General features: G+C 33.8%; 2 protein-coding genes across 2 annotated transcripts; one reads left to right on the top strand and one right to left on the bottom strand.

The window, feature by feature from the left end:
* The first annotated feature begins 679 nt into the window (after positions 1-679).
* On the top strand, positions 680-3,597 carry LOC115958011 (lanC-like protein GCL2). Its single transcript, XM_031076372.1, has 6 exons — positions 680-1,088; positions 1,163-1,341; positions 1,585-1,696; positions 1,792-1,908; positions 2,002-2,319; positions 3,134-3,597. The coding sequence occupies exons 1-6, from the start codon at positions 903-905 to the stop codon at positions 3,470-3,472; spliced, it is 1,251 nt and encodes a 416-aa protein (XP_030932232.1). The 5' UTR covers positions 680-902; the 3' UTR covers positions 3,473-3,597.
* A 668-nt stretch (positions 3,598-4,265) lies between these two features.
* Positions 4,266-10,243, bottom strand: LOC115956839 (epoxide hydrolase A-like). Its single transcript, XM_031075119.1, has 5 exons — positions 10,155-10,243; positions 9,282-9,499; positions 5,430-5,600; positions 5,063-5,298; positions 4,266-4,515 (listed from the first exon to the last, which is right to left on the bottom strand). The coding sequence occupies exons 1-5, from the start codon at positions 10,219-10,221 to the stop codon at positions 4,266-4,268; spliced, it is 942 nt and encodes a 313-aa protein (XP_030930979.1). The 5' UTR covers positions 10,222-10,243.
* Positions 10,244-18,548: the final 8,305 nt, after the last annotated feature.

The raw sequence follows: 18,548 nt of genomic DNA, 5'->3' as shown, positions 1-18,548 counted from the left end.
ACTGAACAAATGCCTCCATCACTGACGAAGGTATCAGGACCATTCAATACCGCCAGTAACACCTCGGACAGTTACATCAACAGCAACGTAGACCGTTGAAAGCACATTAAAGCCCCATCATTAAGTAGAAGGCGTTACCAAGAAAGGCATTAACGTCCCATTATTAACCACAACGGTCAAAATCCAAGGCAACATATATATATGGCTCTCACATCACCAACAGAGGGTACATACACACTCTAAGAAACACCCACTCTTATCTTGCTAATTTGTTTCGTTTCACAAAGTGCTTTCCTATTCTAACTTTGACATCAGAGACGTTGTGACAGGCACCACACCGGTGACCATCTTTGAGGATACATTCACGCAGACCGGAGGTTGGTTCCATCTACCTATTTCAACTGACGAACTCATGCTTCATCACAATTTATCCGAAGACTTGACCTACTTGAGAAACCTAATAAATCGATTGCCATCTATTGAAGACCTGAGTTGATCAACCTCTCCGATCATTGATAAGTTGAAATATGCTCCACTTAATCAAGTTGGATTGAATGCTGGTTGAGCCCAAACCTGGTCCGTCCCAGACACATGGACAACATAGCCCATAAATTTTTTATTTTTTTTAAAAAAGAATGAAAAATTCTAAAATCGTCAAGCAGTTCAATTACAATTAGATTGGGCTGGTCCGGGCCACGTATCAAATCTACACGTTGCAAAATCTTTTCAACGTGTAGCGAGCTCATGCTCTGATCAGTTGAGCTTTTCAACCCCGCTGACAATGTCACGGTTCTAAGAAGTCAATCATCTACCTTAGCTCCTCCCTCTCTCTCTCTCTCTCTCTCTCTCTCTCCTCGTAACAGAGTCACTGACACTGAGTTTTGAAGCCGGAATTGGAGAAAATGGCGGACCGGTTCTTCCCAAACGTAATGCCAGACTTCGTAGCAGAAGCAACAGCTGAAACCCAAGACGAAGAAGGAAAAGAGCCAGCAGTTGTCACCCAAGATTCTCTCATGAAGCTCCTCTCCATGCCTTACTCTTCTCTCTCTCAGCGTTTCAAACGCGCCGCTTTGGACCTCAAAGAAACCGTATCCATCTCTTTTATTTACTCACTACTTTCTTTGTCTCTTACGCCTACCAAGTGTATGTGGATTTGTTTCAGATAACTTTGGAGACGTGGGGTATGACTGGGCAACAAGTTCAAGACTTTACGTTGTATTGTGGGACTCTTGGGACGGCTTTTTTCCTCTTCAGAGCTTACCTACTCACTAACAACAACAATGATCTTGCTCTCTCCTCTCAGATTGTTAAGGCTTGTGACACCGCTTCTTTCAATTCAAGGTACTCTCCTCACTTACTCTCTTGCTTTGTATGCACCTAATATCTCTAAGGCTACGGACACAACTTTTTTCATAACAAATTTCACTTTGCTAAAGTGTTTGGCTGCGAGTAGTGGACACAATTGACATGAAACTACTATTTTTTCTCCGCCACTCATAGTCAAACACTTTTATTATGGCTTTTTTGGGTGATAGCATGCTCACCTGAGTTTGAGTGCTTCGTGTGATGCATTGATGATGGTAGGGATGTGACTTTTCTATGCGGGCGAGCTGGTGTATGTGCTCTTGGGGCTGTGTTGGCAAAGCATGCCGGTGATGAACAGTTGATAAATTACTATTTAGTTCAATTTAGAGAGGTATTATATTGGCATTTGTTAAATAACAGTTGCATTAATTGGTTGCTCAGAACTTGTTTGTCGGTGTTAACTCATGGTTTGACTTATGAGTATAGATTAAGCTTCCCAGAAATCTTCCTGATGAGTTGTTATATGGGAGAGTTGGATACTTATGGGCATGTTTGTTCATAAACAAACATATGGGCGCAGGGACGATTCCTTCTACCTACACTGTAAGACTTGCATCATGAGTTACTAAACGATCTTGGATATTGTTATTTGTTTCATTAGAAGTGGCACTGATATTCTGGTAAACATGTGTGTAGTGTTCAGTTGTGAATGAAATCATCAAGAATGGAAGAGAATTGGCTAAGAGTGGAAGATGCCCATTAATGTTTGAATGGTATGGAGAAAAGTATTGGGGTGCGGCACATGGATTGGCAGGGATAATGCATGTTTTGATGGACATGGATTTGAAACCAGATGAGGTCGAGGATGTCAAGGGCACTCTTAGGTACATGATCAACAATCGATTCCCCAGTGGGAACTACCCCGCAAGTGAAGAGGATAAAAAGAGAGATGTTCTTGTGCATTGGTGTCATGGAGCTCCTGGAGTTGCTCTCACACTCGTCAAAGCAGCTAGGGTAAGATCTCTCTGATGGGAAGTTCTTTTCTTTTTGTGCATACCATTTGTAATTTTGTTTCCCTGTATCCTTGGACTGTCAAAGTGCCATGTGTGATTACAGTCATTGGCGCAATTCATTGAACAACTTAAGGAAGTTCTCACAGTGCTGTTTCATAAGCTTTGCTTTCACTTTCCATAATCATAGGTTGGGTATCTTCAATAATATAATACCTAAAGCTAATCTAACTCTTTGTCTTGAACTTTTAAGTGGGTAAGTAATTATATGTTTTTTAAGCCCTGCAAAAAGAGGAAAGAGAAAAAAGGGGGGGGGGGGTGGAAGTTGGTCTGATTGGCTAAGAATCCATGGAGGAATGACTTCCATTTTTGACTAGAATTATTTCCAATGGCCTGATAATGCATAAAATGTGTTTCAACTTACAAAAGCATTATAATTGGTCATTTTCCCTCTAAAGTTCTCCTTAAGACAGTCCTGAGTAGAATGTGTTGAAATTTCTTTTCTGTTGAGACTTAAAATGATAAAAGAAGAACCATTTTGTGTTGCATCAATCATGTGGTGACATGGGAAAAGGCGTGTACCTTTTTTTTTTGGATAATTTAATTAGAAAATGCTGAGGGCATGCAGCCCAAGTATGTCAGTTATATTCTAGGGAAGACTACTGTTGTAGTTAACTTAATTAAGAAAATGTGTACTGTTGTACTTCTCTTGGTTAGCAAAACTAAATTCTCAGTGTCTTTACCATAGTTTTTTTTTCTTTTCTCAGATATTTTTTCTTGATTGCGTGTATTGAATAAAAACTGTGTCAAATGCGCAGGTTTTTGGAGATAAGGAATTTCTGGAAGCAGCTGCAGATGCAGCAGAGGTGGTGTGGAACCGCGGACTGCTCAAGCGAGTCGGGATTTGCCATGGCATTAGTGGGAATGCATATGTGTTCCTCTCACTTTACCAACTTACAGGCAATGTAGAGTTCATATACAGAGCCAAAGCTTTTGCTTGCTTTCTACTTGATAGAGCTCACAAGCTCATATCAGAGGGAGAGATGCATGGAGGTGATAACCCCTACTCATTGTTCGAAGGGATGGGAGGTATGGCTTATCTTTTTCTTGACATGATTGATCCCTCTCAGGGTAAGTTTCCGGCTTATGATCTCTGAAAATATTTTTACAATGGAAGGTTGGAAGGTAGGCCTTATGTATAAAAATTTATTGTGCTTAGAGTACCTCACATTGTGTAATGTTTTTGAGAATTTGCTGGCTCTGTTCCTATTTTGTCATTTCATACTGGGAATCTGACGATAAATTTTCTTCTTGAAACAAGCTGGTTTTGAGTTTTGTTTGGGAGGAGATGACTGGACGAATGACTTGACGAAACAACAATCAATATCTTACCATGTTAGTTTACACAATTCTAAGCTTAAGGTAGCAATTGCCAATAGGCTTATAGTCTGATTAGCACCTACCTTGTCCCCTAGTCTCATGTCATGGGTTCAACCTGCCTACTCCCTCCCTTACCCAAAAAGAAAAAAGAAAAAAGTAATTCTCCTTATCAGTGGGACTAACTTGATTGAATGAATTCCATTTTAACGATTTCGATAATGGTTCATGGACTGGCTTGGCCCACCAGTATCAGTGGGACTAACTTGATTGAATGAATTCCATTTTAACGATTTTGAAAATGGTTCATGGTCTGGTTTGCCCACCAGAATCAGTGGGACTAACTTGATTGAATGAATTCCATAAGCAGGAGTATATTAATCTGACCGAAATTGTCACTAAATGACAAATACAAGAAATCCAACTCCATATGTATTTAAAACCATTTGGAATATCTGTTAAGCTAAGCACATGGAGACGACAAAGTTGCACAAGAAAGATTTAGTCCTCGCTGCGCATGGATACAATATTTTCTAGCATAGATTTTTTTCTTACACCTGGGGTACTCATCCCTCAGGCACTATGTTTTCCAAGGAAGGTGATGATGAACTCATTCACCTGATCTGGAAGTTTCTCTTGGATAAAATGGCTCCCTTCAGGCATGAATATGATATCTAATTCTGGTACAACATGTTTCATGGCTCCACTCCTTATGTAGTCCTCGATCCATGGGAATTTCCGTACATAATCCTTCTCCCCCATAATCAGCAGCGTTGGAGCTTTGACTATCGGCTCAGTTATTCCACAATCCACATTTAAAGTCCTGCCCAATAGACCAACCAGTCAAATGTATGTTTACCTCAAGGAATGTCATACTTTTGGAAGATCTTATTGGTTTCATCAGAACTTTATAAAGTTAGGTGATCTGTTTTCCTAGGAAAATTATACAATATTTTTCTAGCTCCAGAGCAATGCTCTCTACTCTCACATGAATATTTAATTCTACCATAAATTTAATTAGTGAAACATATTATTATATGAGAGGAGGAGACATTAGTTTCTTAATATTGAATAGTTATTCATTTTTTAGGTGCACGTTGGGATGTTACTACAAAAATAAGCCTCATACCCTTGGACTAAAATAATTTGAACTATTTGGTTGAGGTCATGCCTTACCTTACTTCACCCAAGTTGACTATTTACATTAATGGAAATCACTATAAGGCCAATTAGAGGATTCCTAATTCATTTTTCTTTACCCAGTATTTGGTTCTTGAATCATAAAGGGTTGGATGGTGTTAAAGGCAATTTCAAAAGTAAAAAAGAAGCTTTCACATTTCTTCCAGCAACTTGGGGGAACTTTTGTGTACCTGTATGGAACCTGCAATGCAAAATGGAATCCAGACTTCTCATATAAGGAAGCATAGACTGAGAGATCTTCCTCGGAGAACCATGGTGGAAGAGGAGCAGAAGGGTCAAACAAGTCCATGATTTCCTGATCCTCGGCTGCAATTGGGACCTCACTTCCTGAGAAGAGAGTGTAGATGTTCCTTACCACTGCTTTGGCATCAAACCGGCCAAAGTCAGCTTCTGCTCGCCCTGGCTCCTACATAAGATCCAGTAATAATACTATTAAATTGAACATTATAGTGCCTGGGGAAATAAGAAAGTAGGAAAAATGCTATCAAGTAAATGACTATGTTTCATGTTTGTGTCAAAAATCAAAATCTATATTACCTGCCACCTAGTTATGTAGAAGCCTCGAGGAAGTTGATGATTCTGGATAGCAGAAGGACCAGGTAACATGAAAGGAACACCAAGTGTTATAACGCCTGACACCCTTTCTGGATGGATCGCTGCTACCATGTATGCTGGGAAAGCTCCGAAGTCCTTGCCAATAAGAAAAGCCTGGCGCCAAGAATATCCATGTTGATGTGGGAAATTTCGAATGCATTTTTATGATCACTTTTTAATGATTCAAACTTAACTAGTTGATAAGTATGGTCAATGGTATCAATGTAACCCAAATAGCATTCCATTCCTGATGGTGGCAAGAGACCATGGGTTTGATCCCACTCTACTATAGTGCGTTTGTTTTACCATGTCATAGCAAATAATAATAAGGAAATGCCACAAACAATATTCTTTCTTTTCTTTTCTTTTTTTCTTTTTTTTACATTAATTTAAAAGAATCTTTATAGTTGACAAATAAAATATTAAATTACCGATTTTCTCAAAAGCTTAAACTATTGAGAATTGATAAATTTAATTATTTAATCACATAATTTTAATTCTCTTCCTCACATGTGAGCTCAAACTACTTTTTAATAGGTGAGGTCTAACATGAGATTTTGAATAGGAGGTAGAGTGAGAGAAATATGGATCGAAGGTCGAGGTAAAGTGGACAAGGTTAATGAAATTGTTAGCTAAAATAGATGTGGAATATTGTACTTTGTGAAATTGTGAACTATCTCTTTTTATTTCACTTATATAAGGTTGTTGAGGTAGGAGTAAAAATCATTTATCTCACTTTAAATGTTTTAATTTAGAGAAGTGTTACATTCACAACATTTTTACAGTATTTTCAAAACAAATTATGTGGTAGATGTTATTGGTTCTAATTTGAACCCACAACTTAAATTACTTTTTTATTCACCCATAATAGTCAATAATAACCTGTCACTTAAAATTTGTTGTGAAAATGTTGTGTACATAGTATTTTTCTTTACTTTATGCTCCACTAATCATAATTTAAAAAAAAAAAAAAAAAATTCCTTTACAAAGTAATTAAAGTTTAAAAAAAAAAATTAAGAATGTAATAACATATTATGGTAATGGGGTAAGGCTTGGGTCCAATCAGGGGCAACTTAATATATTTGAAGGCCTAAGACGAAAACTGAAAGTGAGTCATTTTATATATTTGTGGGGGAGGATTTTTTCCAAGCCCGCAAGCAGTTTGTCCGCTCTGGGGCTGAAGGACTCGCACGACTTTGTTCTTTGCAAAAGACGTGAGCAGTTTTTGAGACTTGTTCCCATATCGAAGAAAGATGCGCCTCACTCATGCCTTATAAGCCTTAACTGAAGGCAAGAGTATACCACTACAACACATGTGTTGTAGTGGTAGAGGCATGCCCTTCAAGGCAACAAACCCGTGTGGGTGAGAGCAAGGATCAACCCTACCCATCCCAAAGCAAACAATACAATAGTGGTAAGTAAAAAAGTGATGTTAGTGGTGAACTTAGATGAAAACTAGTAAAAGTTTGTCAACTCAACTTATGAAAAATGTAGTTTTTTATTTATTTTTTTTTTTTAGAAGTTTTACATTCACAATATTTTCACAACAAATTCTAGATGTTAAGTTGTTACTGGTTCTAATTTAAACTCATCATTCAAATTAATTTTTAGTCATCAATAATAGGCTGTAACAATTTGTCAATTAGGATTTATTGTGAAAAATGTTATGGATGTAGCATTTCTCTCTCTCTCTTTTTTTTTTTTTTTTTTTCATTTTATAAAAAATATTATTTTATTTTTAGCTAATATTGGGCTTAACTTAATAATATTATAAAAAAAAAAAAAAAAAAAAATTAGTTAAATTTGGAGACTTTTTTTTTTTTTTTTTTTACTTAAAGCCTTAAGGGACTTCCCCATTTGCTTCTAATATAAAGTCGGCATTGGGTCCAGTGTCCAGCACTGAACCTATCCCAAGTGCATGTTATGAAGCATGAAGTGGAATAATAAATAAATAAAAATAAAAAGGAGGATTTTTAGTGGTCGAGGCAGTATATGGATGCAAAATACTTTATTTTTTCCATGTGAAACCTTGTCTCACGTCTCACATAAATTTGTCGTATTTTTTAGGTAAAATAGACGAAGAATATTATTTTCTAATCCTATCTAGCTGTCTTTTAAGTCTAACCTAACCCGCTAACCGTCGAAATGATATATTATGTAAAATGGATATAAAATATTCTGTTATTGTCAAACTATCCTATTTCTAGTCTCACCTGTCATATCTACATTTTTCCCATTGGGATAAATCATTAGTCACATCCTTAAAACTAAAGGTGAACCCTTCGAAGTTTAAAGGTTCACTGGTAGTCCACCATGTGGGGCTAATTCACTGGTATTACATTTGATGTAATTTACTCACTTTTTTCTCACGATTTTTTTTATATTTTTTTTTATATTTTTTATTTTTTTAATATATTTTATTTAATAGTTGAGGTTGAAAATTGTTTTTTAAATTTTCAATCTCAACCATTGAATAAAATTGGGGTATTCAATTGGTGGATGTAATACAACAGTAGATGATCAGATATGACAATTTGACAGGCTAGTTTGTGATTTGCTGATTATAATAATTTTGGAAAACATTTTACATTTCCAGGACGACTCCAATTTATAATTTGTTTACAATTAAGACCCCCCAAAAAGATAATGCTCTGATTTCAGGATACTGGATCAAATTGGAAGGATTGTGGACTTGAGTATTTGCCTAGGGACGACCATATAGGTCTTGCCAACCAAAAAGAGTATCTGAAAGTTGGGCAACTGGAGGGGAGATCTGTTTAAACCAGGGCTAGATTAGAAGTAAAAATGTTTAAGCTTTGAAGAAGTCTTTGAAATTGAGCAATAGTAAGAGACAAGGGCGGCTTGATACATTCAGGGGCCTTAGGCGAAAATTGACTTGAAACTTTTCATATATTTAGATATGATTTTTTTTTAATAAAAAAATTAATATTACTTAAATTCTATAATCTTGTTTTCGATGCAAAATTATTAATTAACCATGTAAAATCTTTTTTTTATAGAAAATATATAGACAAAAAAAAAATTGACAAAACTTTGCACAGTTGTTGATGTGGCAGATTGGTAATGGTAAGTAAAAATGTGATGTTAGTGGTAGACTTGGATGAAAACTAGTAAAAGTTTGCTAGCTCAACTGTTGTGAAATTCTTTGTATATTGCTTTTTTTTTTTCTTTTTTTTCTTTTTTTTTTTGTGAAAAGTGTTATATTCACAATATTTTCACAACAAATCCTAAATATTAAGTTGTTACTGGTTCTAATTTAAACCTATCACTACAATTACTTTTTTCCCCACCAATAACAGTCAGTAACAACCTTCTACTTAGGATTTGTTGTGAAAAATGTTGTGGACGTAGCATTTTTCTCTCTTTTTTCTTTTTTTTTATTTGATAAAAAATGTTATTTTATTTATTGGCTAATATTTTTGGGCTTAATAAATAAGTTTATAATATAAAAAATTATTGTATTGGCCAAAATTTGGAGGCCTTTTTTCTACTTGGGGCCTTAGGCGAACGCCTCACTTGCTTTCATACTAGAGCCGGCCCTGGTAAGAGAGTGAGATGCGAAAGACAGGTGTGAAACAGAGAGATGAAAACGAGATTGTTGTTGAAATGGCAATTTAACAAAGTAGGAATGGGGTTGATCACCTACCCACTAAAGCTGAGAGACCAAAACTAAAACTTTCACTTTGATTAACATAGAAATCTTGCATTTTTTAAGTCATACATTCAAGCTGTATGTATATCTAAAGGGGAAGAGATTTGGGTGGCAAGTACTACCTTATTGATGCCCAGATAGTCAAGAAGGCCGACAATATCATCAACAAGGTCATTGAAATTTGCTTTCTCTAGCTCCGGTGGCTGGTCAGGCAGTCCATAGCCCCTGAAATCAATGGCTATTGCTCGGTACCCAGCATTTGGAACAGCAATCAATTGGTGCCTCCATGTATACCATATTTCAGGAAATCCATGCAGGAACACCACTACCTTATCACCTGCTCAAACATTCATGATTAGAGAAAGTAGAAAATCAAATTTCAGAAGTGATGAAGTGCAAATCGTCAGTCTTGTAGGTTCGTCCAGATGGAGCCATAGCTTCGTTGATGTCACTGTGAAACTGGTAAGGTAGCTCCCTTAAGGTGGACACCGGTGTGGTGCCTGCCACAACATCTCCGATGCCAAAGTCAGTATAAGAGAACTTTGAGGAAATAACAAAGTATTAGAATAACTAGAAATGCTTTGAGGTGTGTATGTGTCCCTTGTGTTGGTGTTGTGAGGGCTTTATATATGCTCCCACAGCCCCTAGCCGTTGTGGTTGTTAATGTGGTTTTAATGTCTGTTTTGGAAACGTCTCATGCTTAGTAATGTGTGCCTTAATGAGGCATCCAACGGTCTGTACAACTGGTCTTGTAACCGCTCGGGACATTATTGGCTGTATTGAATGGTTTTGTTACCTTTGTCAGTGATATGGACATGTGGTTAGTTCGTCTTAGAGGACAGCCTCGTCGGTCTCGATGAGGTCGTTCAAGAAAGGTGAGTTCGTCAGTCCCATCAGATGGTGAGTTCGTCAGTCCCATCAGGAAGGATAATAAGGGAAAGTTAAAAACCTATGGAGTGGAAAATAAAAGAACATGTTGGTATCAGATATACCACTTCCAATCTGGGCGACATGAAGCTTTAGTCCTCTTACTTCTACATGACTGTGCTGGATCTTTTCCATTTTGGAGAGAGGTGAGAAATAAGGGAGAGGTGGTTATGACTAATGAGAAAGTTAATTGTATTGACTATATAGAAAGAGCTGAAAGGCTAAGGAACAGTACTTATGGATTATTCAAGTTTTGGGGATTTTTTTTTTCTTCAAAATAACACCTATTTTTAAACTATTTCGTAGACATGGCAAAACGAGCGGGTCGGGTCGGGTTAGGTCAATCGGGTTTGCGGGTCAAATGGGTCGTGGGTCAAAACATGTCATTTTTAAACAGGTTAATTGGGTTTCAGGTCGGGTTTACCCGTATTTTTCAAACAAGTGTTTTTTTTTTTTTTCAATTACAAAAACAAATCAATGACAATCTGTTTAGTGAGAATGAATAAAATCAATTAAGCAAATGAATTGCACTTAATGTCACTTGTTAATATCCTTCCAATTATGATAGTTTTGAGTATGAAAAAAATTATTTATAGTCATAAATTCATAATAGAAAAAGTCTTCAATGTTAATAGTTCACTGTCAAAATGCATATAATTACAAGTTTACATGGCTTTTGAGTGGAGTTGTGGTGTGTCTTTGTGTTAGAACTCATTTCCCTCTCCCTTGTGCGTGTATGTATGTTTGTTTCTCAAAAAAAAAAAAAAAAAAAAAAAACCTTCAAAAAGAGATAGATCTTAAAACAAACAAAATAATTAAGTCAATAAAGTAACAAGTTATCGGTCTTCTTAAATGCACATGTTCCTGTTGCATTTAAAATAATAGTAAAGTTAGATTACTTAGAAAGATAAACTAAACAAAAAAAGATTTAAAAATAAACATAACATATTAAGTAAAGAAGAATAAGTAAATATTTTATAAGAATTACACCTCAATCTCAATCTACTCAACGTTGGTAGCAGATTCAGCACTACAAATATTCATACTTGCAAATTGTAATTCAAGTTGGCCAATTTTGTCAGCATCTTCATCTACAATACAATATTTTATTATAACTTAATGTACATGAAAACAAATCAATAAAGAATTAAAATTGTATAATTATGACTATAAAAAACGTAGTTTCAAATCCATATAACCAACTTTTAGTACACAACGTAGTTTTCACATTCTCAAATAAAAGACGTGATCGATACGGAGTAAGAATTTTTTTTCCAACTGGGAAAGGAAGCTTTGTGGTTCATTGGTTTGGTTTGACTCAACTTTTTTAGGTTTGCCATTTGTGGCTTTGTGCATTGTAACATTGTTCATTTGTTTGTGCTTTTGGCTTTGGAGTTTGGACAATGGACTACAGCTCAGCTCAGCTAAATGAGATTTTTTTTTTAATGATTGTCTACTTGTCTTGACTCTTGAGTCACTTGACAACCTTGGCCTTTGTGTTGTGTAACATGTTGAGGACCTTTTGTCTTGTCTGATGGCAATTGATTTGGCAAGGCAAGCACTAAAGCTAGGCTAGCAACTAGCTTCTCAAAAAAAAAAAAAAAAAAGGAAGAAGTTAGGCTAGCTAACTTTTATTGGTAGTCATTCTCTCTAATATATAATATATATTGATTATTAGTTTTGGTACTTTGTGCTTTATGCACTTAGTCTCAGAACGTAATTTAAATATTTTTTTAGCGAATTTTTTTAACAGTTCAGGTCACGGGTTATCCGGGTCGGGTTACGGGTCAACACGTTTTTGTTTCGTGTCAAAAAAATCGGGTTCGGATCAGGTATTTTTCAGGTTGGGTCGGGTCGGGTCAGAAAATTCTGACTCATATTGCCATGTCTACTATTTTGTTAGTTAGCAATGTTTTCAAATTATTTAGGAAACTAGCATCTTGAGGCTCACAATCCATGAAAAATCAATGTGGAACTCGAGTTCTAGACAGCCAAGACCCAAATCCAATCCACGAGTTCTAGTTTATGCAGTTCATCAAACGAGTTCCGGTTTTTGCAATTCATCAAAAGCCAAACCTTCACAACCCCACAAAGACCTAAATCCACGAGTTCCAGTTCCGCAGTTCATCAAAAACCAAACCAAAACACAACCCCATGAAGACCTAAATCCACGAAGGGGGTTGTTTCCTAAAGAAGAAGAAGAATTTGACCAAACCCCACGAGGACCCATGGTAGTTTCGATCTTGGCACCAACCTCTTAGATTGGGTTTGTTGATCCTGGCATTAGTGTCTCTCTGGTATTGTTGAATCAAACCAAGTGTCTTTTTGGTACCATAGACAGACTAACCCAAAGAACACAAAAAATGAATCAAGAGACAAACCAAACCAGAAAACAAACCTTTAGTGCTGAGATCAACAAACCCAAGCTGCTCCGGTGCTGAGATCGTCAAACCCAAAACACTCCGTTGTCAAGATCATCAAACCTAAGCCACTCTGGTGTCAAGATCATCAAACCTAGTGCTTGGAGTTGTTGGTATTTCGTTTTTGTTGATAGGAGTTGGGAGTTGTTGGTATTTTGTTTTTGTTGCTAGTAGATGCTAGGTTGTTGCATTTTTGTTGTGGATCTGCTTTAGTGAACTTGAGTCTTGAAGACTTGAGTTCTGAGGAACTCGACTCTATCATACTCGAGTTCTAAGAGCAAAATCGAGTTTCTTAGATTCGAGATGTTAGTTTCCTAAATAATTTGGAAACGTTGCTAACTAACGAAATTGTTTGGAGATTGGTGTTAGTTTGCAATTTTTTCCAAGTTTTGGACTCACGCTAATGGTACAAAAAAACACATTGTTTCATATAGGGGCTTTGATTTGCTCAATTTGGAGCTGGTTTTTTTTTTAATACAACTATAACAAATTTTCATAATTATTGAGGTGTTAGTTCCTTATTTATTATCTATATAAAAAGAGCTGAGAGGCTAAGGAATAGTGTTTTTGGTTTAGGAAAGTTTTGGACTCATGCTAATGCTACTAAAAAACACATTTTTTTAATACTTATTCTGGGGCTTGGGTTTGGTCAATTTGGTGAGCTAGTTTCATTTTTCTTTTTTCTTTTTTCCAAGTCCATAAGTTTGTATTTGTTTTTTTTTTTTTAATGGGTAAGATTTATGTACAGTACTTAGATATTGTTCTTTATATTCACCTCTTAAGATTCTACTATGTGAAAATTTTTTTTTCTCATGAAATGGAAGTGTATTTTTTAATTAAGTAGTTACATGGCTGAATCTTAAGAAAAGAACCTAAGGAATAACACCTAAGGTACTATACCTAATTTTTGTCATTTTTTAATATTTATATGCTTGTTTTGGTTTAGGATTTTTTTATACGGATACAACAAATTGTCACAATTTTTGAGGTGTTAATTCTTTATCTATTTCTATTAACAAGAGAAAAAGAACCAAAAGGCTAAGATAGTATTTTGATTTAGTCAAGTTTTGGACTTATGCTTTTGCTACTAAAAAACACATTGTTTCATACTTATTGGGGGGCTTTGGTTTGGTCAATTTGGTGAGTTGGATTTTTTTTTTTTTTTTAAATATTTAAGTACGTTAGTTTGTTTTTTATTTTTTAAAGATTTTTATAGGACAAAATTTAGTTACAAAATTGGTTGTAACTTGAGACTAAAACCTTACTCAATAAAATAAACATTACTACATAGTTTGAAAATCTAACTATTGAATTATATGCTCTTAACACTCTTAATATACATGTTAAATTTTGTGTCAATCGGATATTATTTATTATATGATCTATAAACTTATATTTTATGCATACTTTTAAACTACAAAAACTTGTAATTTAAACAATTTATTGATGACATAGCTATTGATATTTAATTTTATAGAAATTTTACAAGCATAAAGAATATAAGAAGAACATGTAATCTAATCAATAAAAAGATAGAGTAAAGTTGTAGCGTTAAACTACAACCAATTTTGTAGCTTAACTTTGTCCATATTTATATGCTAATTTTGGTTTAGGAGTTTTTTTATATGCATACAACAAATTGTCACAATTGTTGAGACTAAACCAGCAACAGCTAAAAATAAAGATATTGTGAAAATTTTATGACATAGGTTTTAGTTCCTTATAGATCAAAATAAAATAAAATATTAGACCATGATTTATCACAACTGAAAATAAATGTATGTTATTGTAAAAATATCGTGACATTTTGTTGTTATCACAATATTTTCACAACTACTAATGAAATCTTATGATTCTTAGAATATTTTATTGTGCAATGTCTAAAATACTTCCACTAAATTTTAATATCCCAAAAAACCAATTTTGTCTGTTTTCAGTATTATTTGGTAGTCATTCTTGGAAAGTTCAAATGGTGGTATAGGGTGTTCTATTTATTACCTAGAGAAGTTGATTTACTAAATTTAAACTTCTAGACCTATAATTTTAACTAATGGAAACTTCAATAATACGTGTCTTTTTTTTCTTTTCTTACTTAAAAGGGTGTTCATAAAAAACTAAGTTAAACATTATAGCTAGACTCATAAAATGTAAAATGGTAACAAAGTAAGTATGAATAACAAATTCTTCATTATGAATAATTGCAGGTATTTGATGAAGACCTCCGATTCTAGCAAATGTCATCATTAATTATGACTATTTAAATATTGTTAGCAAAACTCAATTGCTTATTGTTGAAAAATGATAATATTCGTCATCATTTTTAGAAGTTTTTAATGAATGAATATTGCTTTTAGCAAATAAATTCTAAGGAATTGTCATGTGATAAATAGATATTCATATGTTAAATAGTTAGTCTAAGTTTAAGTACATGATTTCATTCTTCTTCAAATAGAAGTTCTATCTTAGTTTTCTCACTCAAGAAGCAGCATGTGACTTGCATGTACCACCCAAACTAGTAAATAAAATAAACATGATTCTTGTTTAGGGAAATTGTCTTTCTAATTCTAATAAGTCAAAAAAAGAAAAGAAAAAGAAAAATAAAAGGGACTTGAAATCTCTTTGTCGAAGAAACAAAGCCCATTTGGTTGCATGGTTTTCAAACTCAGACCGTTCACAAAACCAGTAAGGGGAAAGGTTCAAGGTTTTTAAGGTCGAACCAAGATTCGACTGAGGTCGAACCGTGATAATGTCATAATTACCTTATTAATTAATTAAATACAAATATTGATATTATATTTATAAAATTATATATATGTGAAAAATTAAATGATTTTGAAGCATATTTTAAAGAAATTTAATAAAAGTAAAATAATAAAGCATGAAAAAATACTTTAAAAGTTATAATTAATTTTTGAAGTATAAAAGTATGAATATATTTATATACTCCCTTTTAGAGATGGCTAATTAAAATATATAAATAATAAAATATTATGAATATTAGCTATAATATAAAATAAAAGTAGTAATGAAAGTTTATTTAATTATTGGTATGAATTCTGTTAAGTTTTATTTAAGTATATTTAGTTTTCACTTAGAACATCAACACTCTAGTATAGCCTAGTGGTAAGACTCTAAAGCTAACCCAATTCAGCCAAAGTTCTAATCCCAGTCCAACCGTGGGTCAAGCGGTTCACAAGAATTGTTTGAAATCCAGGTCTGCTTGCTTAAAAAACCGAATTTCAATCCGGTTTTTGATTAACCTAATCGGACTGGCCAGTCTGGTCCGATCTGGGTTTGACAACCTTGTTTGGTTGTACACGTGTACCGAAAATAAAATATGTTGTATAATTGCATATTCTTATTTTGAAATATTTTTTAAGATATCAAATCACTATTATTATTATTATTATTATTATTATTATTATTATTATTATAGTTGGAGAAGGGGAATTTGAACTTTGAACTTTAAACTTTTGTTGTTTCAAAAAAAAAAAAAAAAAAAATTTAAACTTTTGTTGAAAATACTAGAAAGTGTCAGTTGAGCTACAAAACTATTGGCATAAACAATCATATAATGTCTCATATAATATTGTTGATGTATTATAATATTTAGGGAATCAACTAAATTTAATTATATTACATGTCAATAGAAAGAGATGTTAATCAAGATATAAACCAAATGCTTGAGTGAATTGCTAAATATATAATTATTTTTTCTAATTTGAGCGTAAAATTATCTTTTATATTCTTGATTGCTTGTAATTAAATTTGTCTTTATTTTTTTGCTGTTCTATGGTTCAATTGTTGCCAAAGAAGTCCAAATTTATTGTGTCTTATATAAATCATATGAACTTAATCATAAAAACTTATTTTTCATATTTGCACCACCTTTAAATAATTAATATATGAAAAAAAAAAAGTGTTTACCTTAGTAATACTCAGTTTAATTATATATCACAAACTTTAGACTACTACTGTGTATGTATTAATTGTCACTAGTGTGTAACCCTGTACATATGCATAGATACAATTAAAAATAATCACAATTATACAGTTCAAATTAGTATTTTTTCTAGAAAACATTGAAATTATACATTGTATTAGCTTAAACTTTTTTTAAAACCATACATATCTAAAATATATAATAGTTTCTCATTATATATATGATTTAAAATTTAATTGGATTTTGATTTTTGCATCCAATAATTCACTTGCCACAAAAATTAAAAATTTAGATGGATACATGACAAAAAATTAGACTCCAATTGAAAACCAATTTAAAATCTAATTGGATTTGGACTCTTCGATTTTTATACTCAATAATTCACTTGACACAAAATTTAAATTTAAATGGGACACGTGACGCAAAATTGTGTAGCTCTGTGCTTATGCACGAATACAATTAAAAATAATCACAATTATACAGTTCAAATTAGTATTCTTTTTAGAAGACGCTGAAATTATACATGGTATTAGTTTACACTTTTTTAAACTATACTGTAAGGACACGATTCCTTTGCGGCCCATTAACATTTTTGGGCTCACACATGAAAGATCCCTCACAATATGATTTGTAGAGAGTGGGCTTGAAAAGCTAGCCGCTGGTCAAGGGGCGATGCCCGGTCATGGTTTTTAGAGGAGTTCATTATAGAAAAAAGGAGTTGGGCTTGAACATTTAAGCCCTAAGGCGTCGCACCCTATGGGATGGGACTCCTCGGAGTTGATCCGAGGACCATTGAGGCCTTATCCCGGTTACCCAACGACGGACTTTCTTCAGTGAGGTCCGGTGTTGTTGAGAGGTTCTCCCCTATGTAGTCTTTTTTTTTCGGAGGTGGGATTGGGCTCCTTTTGTATTTACTTACTTTCTTCTTTTATACTCGTCTGCGTTGATTGTCCTTCGTCCACGTGTAGGGTCGATCTTTACAAGACTGATATTTGTCCCATCAGTCTAATCCCAGAATTGTTGGGGATGGTTCGATAAAATTAAAGAGTACGGCTCTGTCAGGGGCAGCGCATTGAATGGCAATGAGAGCAGCTTTCCTGGATATTCTTTGATTCTCTTTTAAGCTTGGCCCTATACCGGTTTTATCCTTCTTCTTTTGGTGAGGTTTTGGATCTGCCGAGGACTGAGTTGTCCTCGGCTGCACCACAAAAATGTTTGGTGCTCTGCATTGTAGAGCTTGGGCCATAGTTCTCCTCGGCTCGGGCCTTTGGACTCTCTAAGGACAAATGGGCTTGGTCCGTGAATTATTGGGCCCCACATATACATTTCCAAAATATGTAATGGTTTTTCATTTTATATATATATATATATATATATATATGATTTAAAGTTTAATTGGATTTCGATTTTTGCACTCAATAATTCACTTGTCACAAAAATTAAAAACTTAGATGGACACGTGGCAAAAAATTAGACTCCAATTAAAAACCAATTTAGACTCTAATTAGATTTGGACTCTTTGATTTTTACACTCAATAATTCACTTGGCATAAAATTTAAATTTAAATGGGACACGTGGTGCAAAATTGAGAATGTAATTAAAATCTAATTAGATTTTCTCTAAGTTTTGGCTATATATATATATATATATATTATGTTTGTGTTGCTTGTTCCATCTAATAATATGTATTCTACTCAGTATTAAGTATCACTAGCACGTAACTCATGTATCTTCTAAAAAAAAAAAGCATGTAACCCATGTAAATGCATAGATGCATTTAAAATTAAACACATTTTTTATTATAAAAATATATATAATTAGTCAAATTATTAAAAAAAAAAAATATCATGTAACATGTGCATATGTATAGATACATATAAATTAAACACAATTTCTATCATAAAAATATAAATAATTGGTCAAAAATTTTTTTTTTTAAAGTATACATAATTAGTCATATATTAATATTCTTACCCAAATTTAATACTACTTATGATCATTTTTTTTTCTTCTAATTTTTAATAAGATAGAATGTGTGGTGATTTTTGTTGTGTGATGATTTGTATTGAGTATAAGCGATTATTTTTTTTTTTTTTTT

Source organism: Quercus lobata, chromosome 8, assembly GCF_001633185.2.
Source record: "Quercus lobata isolate SW786 chromosome 8, ValleyOak3.0 Primary Assembly, whole genome shotgun sequence".
In the NCBI taxonomy this organism is placed as follows: domain Eukaryota; kingdom Viridiplantae; phylum Streptophyta; class Magnoliopsida; order Fagales; family Fagaceae; genus Quercus; species Quercus lobata.
The sequence above is the reverse complement of the archived record's forward strand: the minus strand, read 5'-3'. Positions and strand labels throughout refer to the sequence as shown.

Excerpts from the sequence above, each read along its gene's own strand:
- LOC115956839 (XM_031075119.1), bottom strand. The coding sequence starts at position 10,221 with ATGGAAAAGATCCAGCACAGTCATGTAGAAGTAAGAGGACTAAAGCTT. Across the intron at positions 9,500-10,154 it reads TCATGTCGCCCAGATTGGAA|CAGGTGATAAGGTAGTGGTG; the intron begins GTGGTATATCTG and ends TGAATGTTTGAG. Across the intron at positions 5,601-9,281 it reads ACTATCTGGGCATCAATAAG|GCTTTTCTTATTGGCAAGGA; the intron begins GTAGTACTTGCC and ends TCTTGGCGCCAG.
- LOC115958011 (XM_031076372.1), top strand. The coding sequence starts at position 903 with ATGGCGGACCGGTTCTTCCCAAACGTAATGCCAGACTTCGTAGCAGAA. Across the intron at positions 1,342-1,584 it reads ACCGCTTCTTTCAATTCAAG|GGATGTGACTTTTCTATGCG; the intron begins GTACTCTCCTCA and ends TGATGATGGTAG. Across the intron at positions 1,909-2,001 it reads CGATTCCTTCTACCTACACT|TGTTCAGTTGTGAATGAAAT; the intron begins GTAAGACTTGCA and ends ACATGTGTGTAG.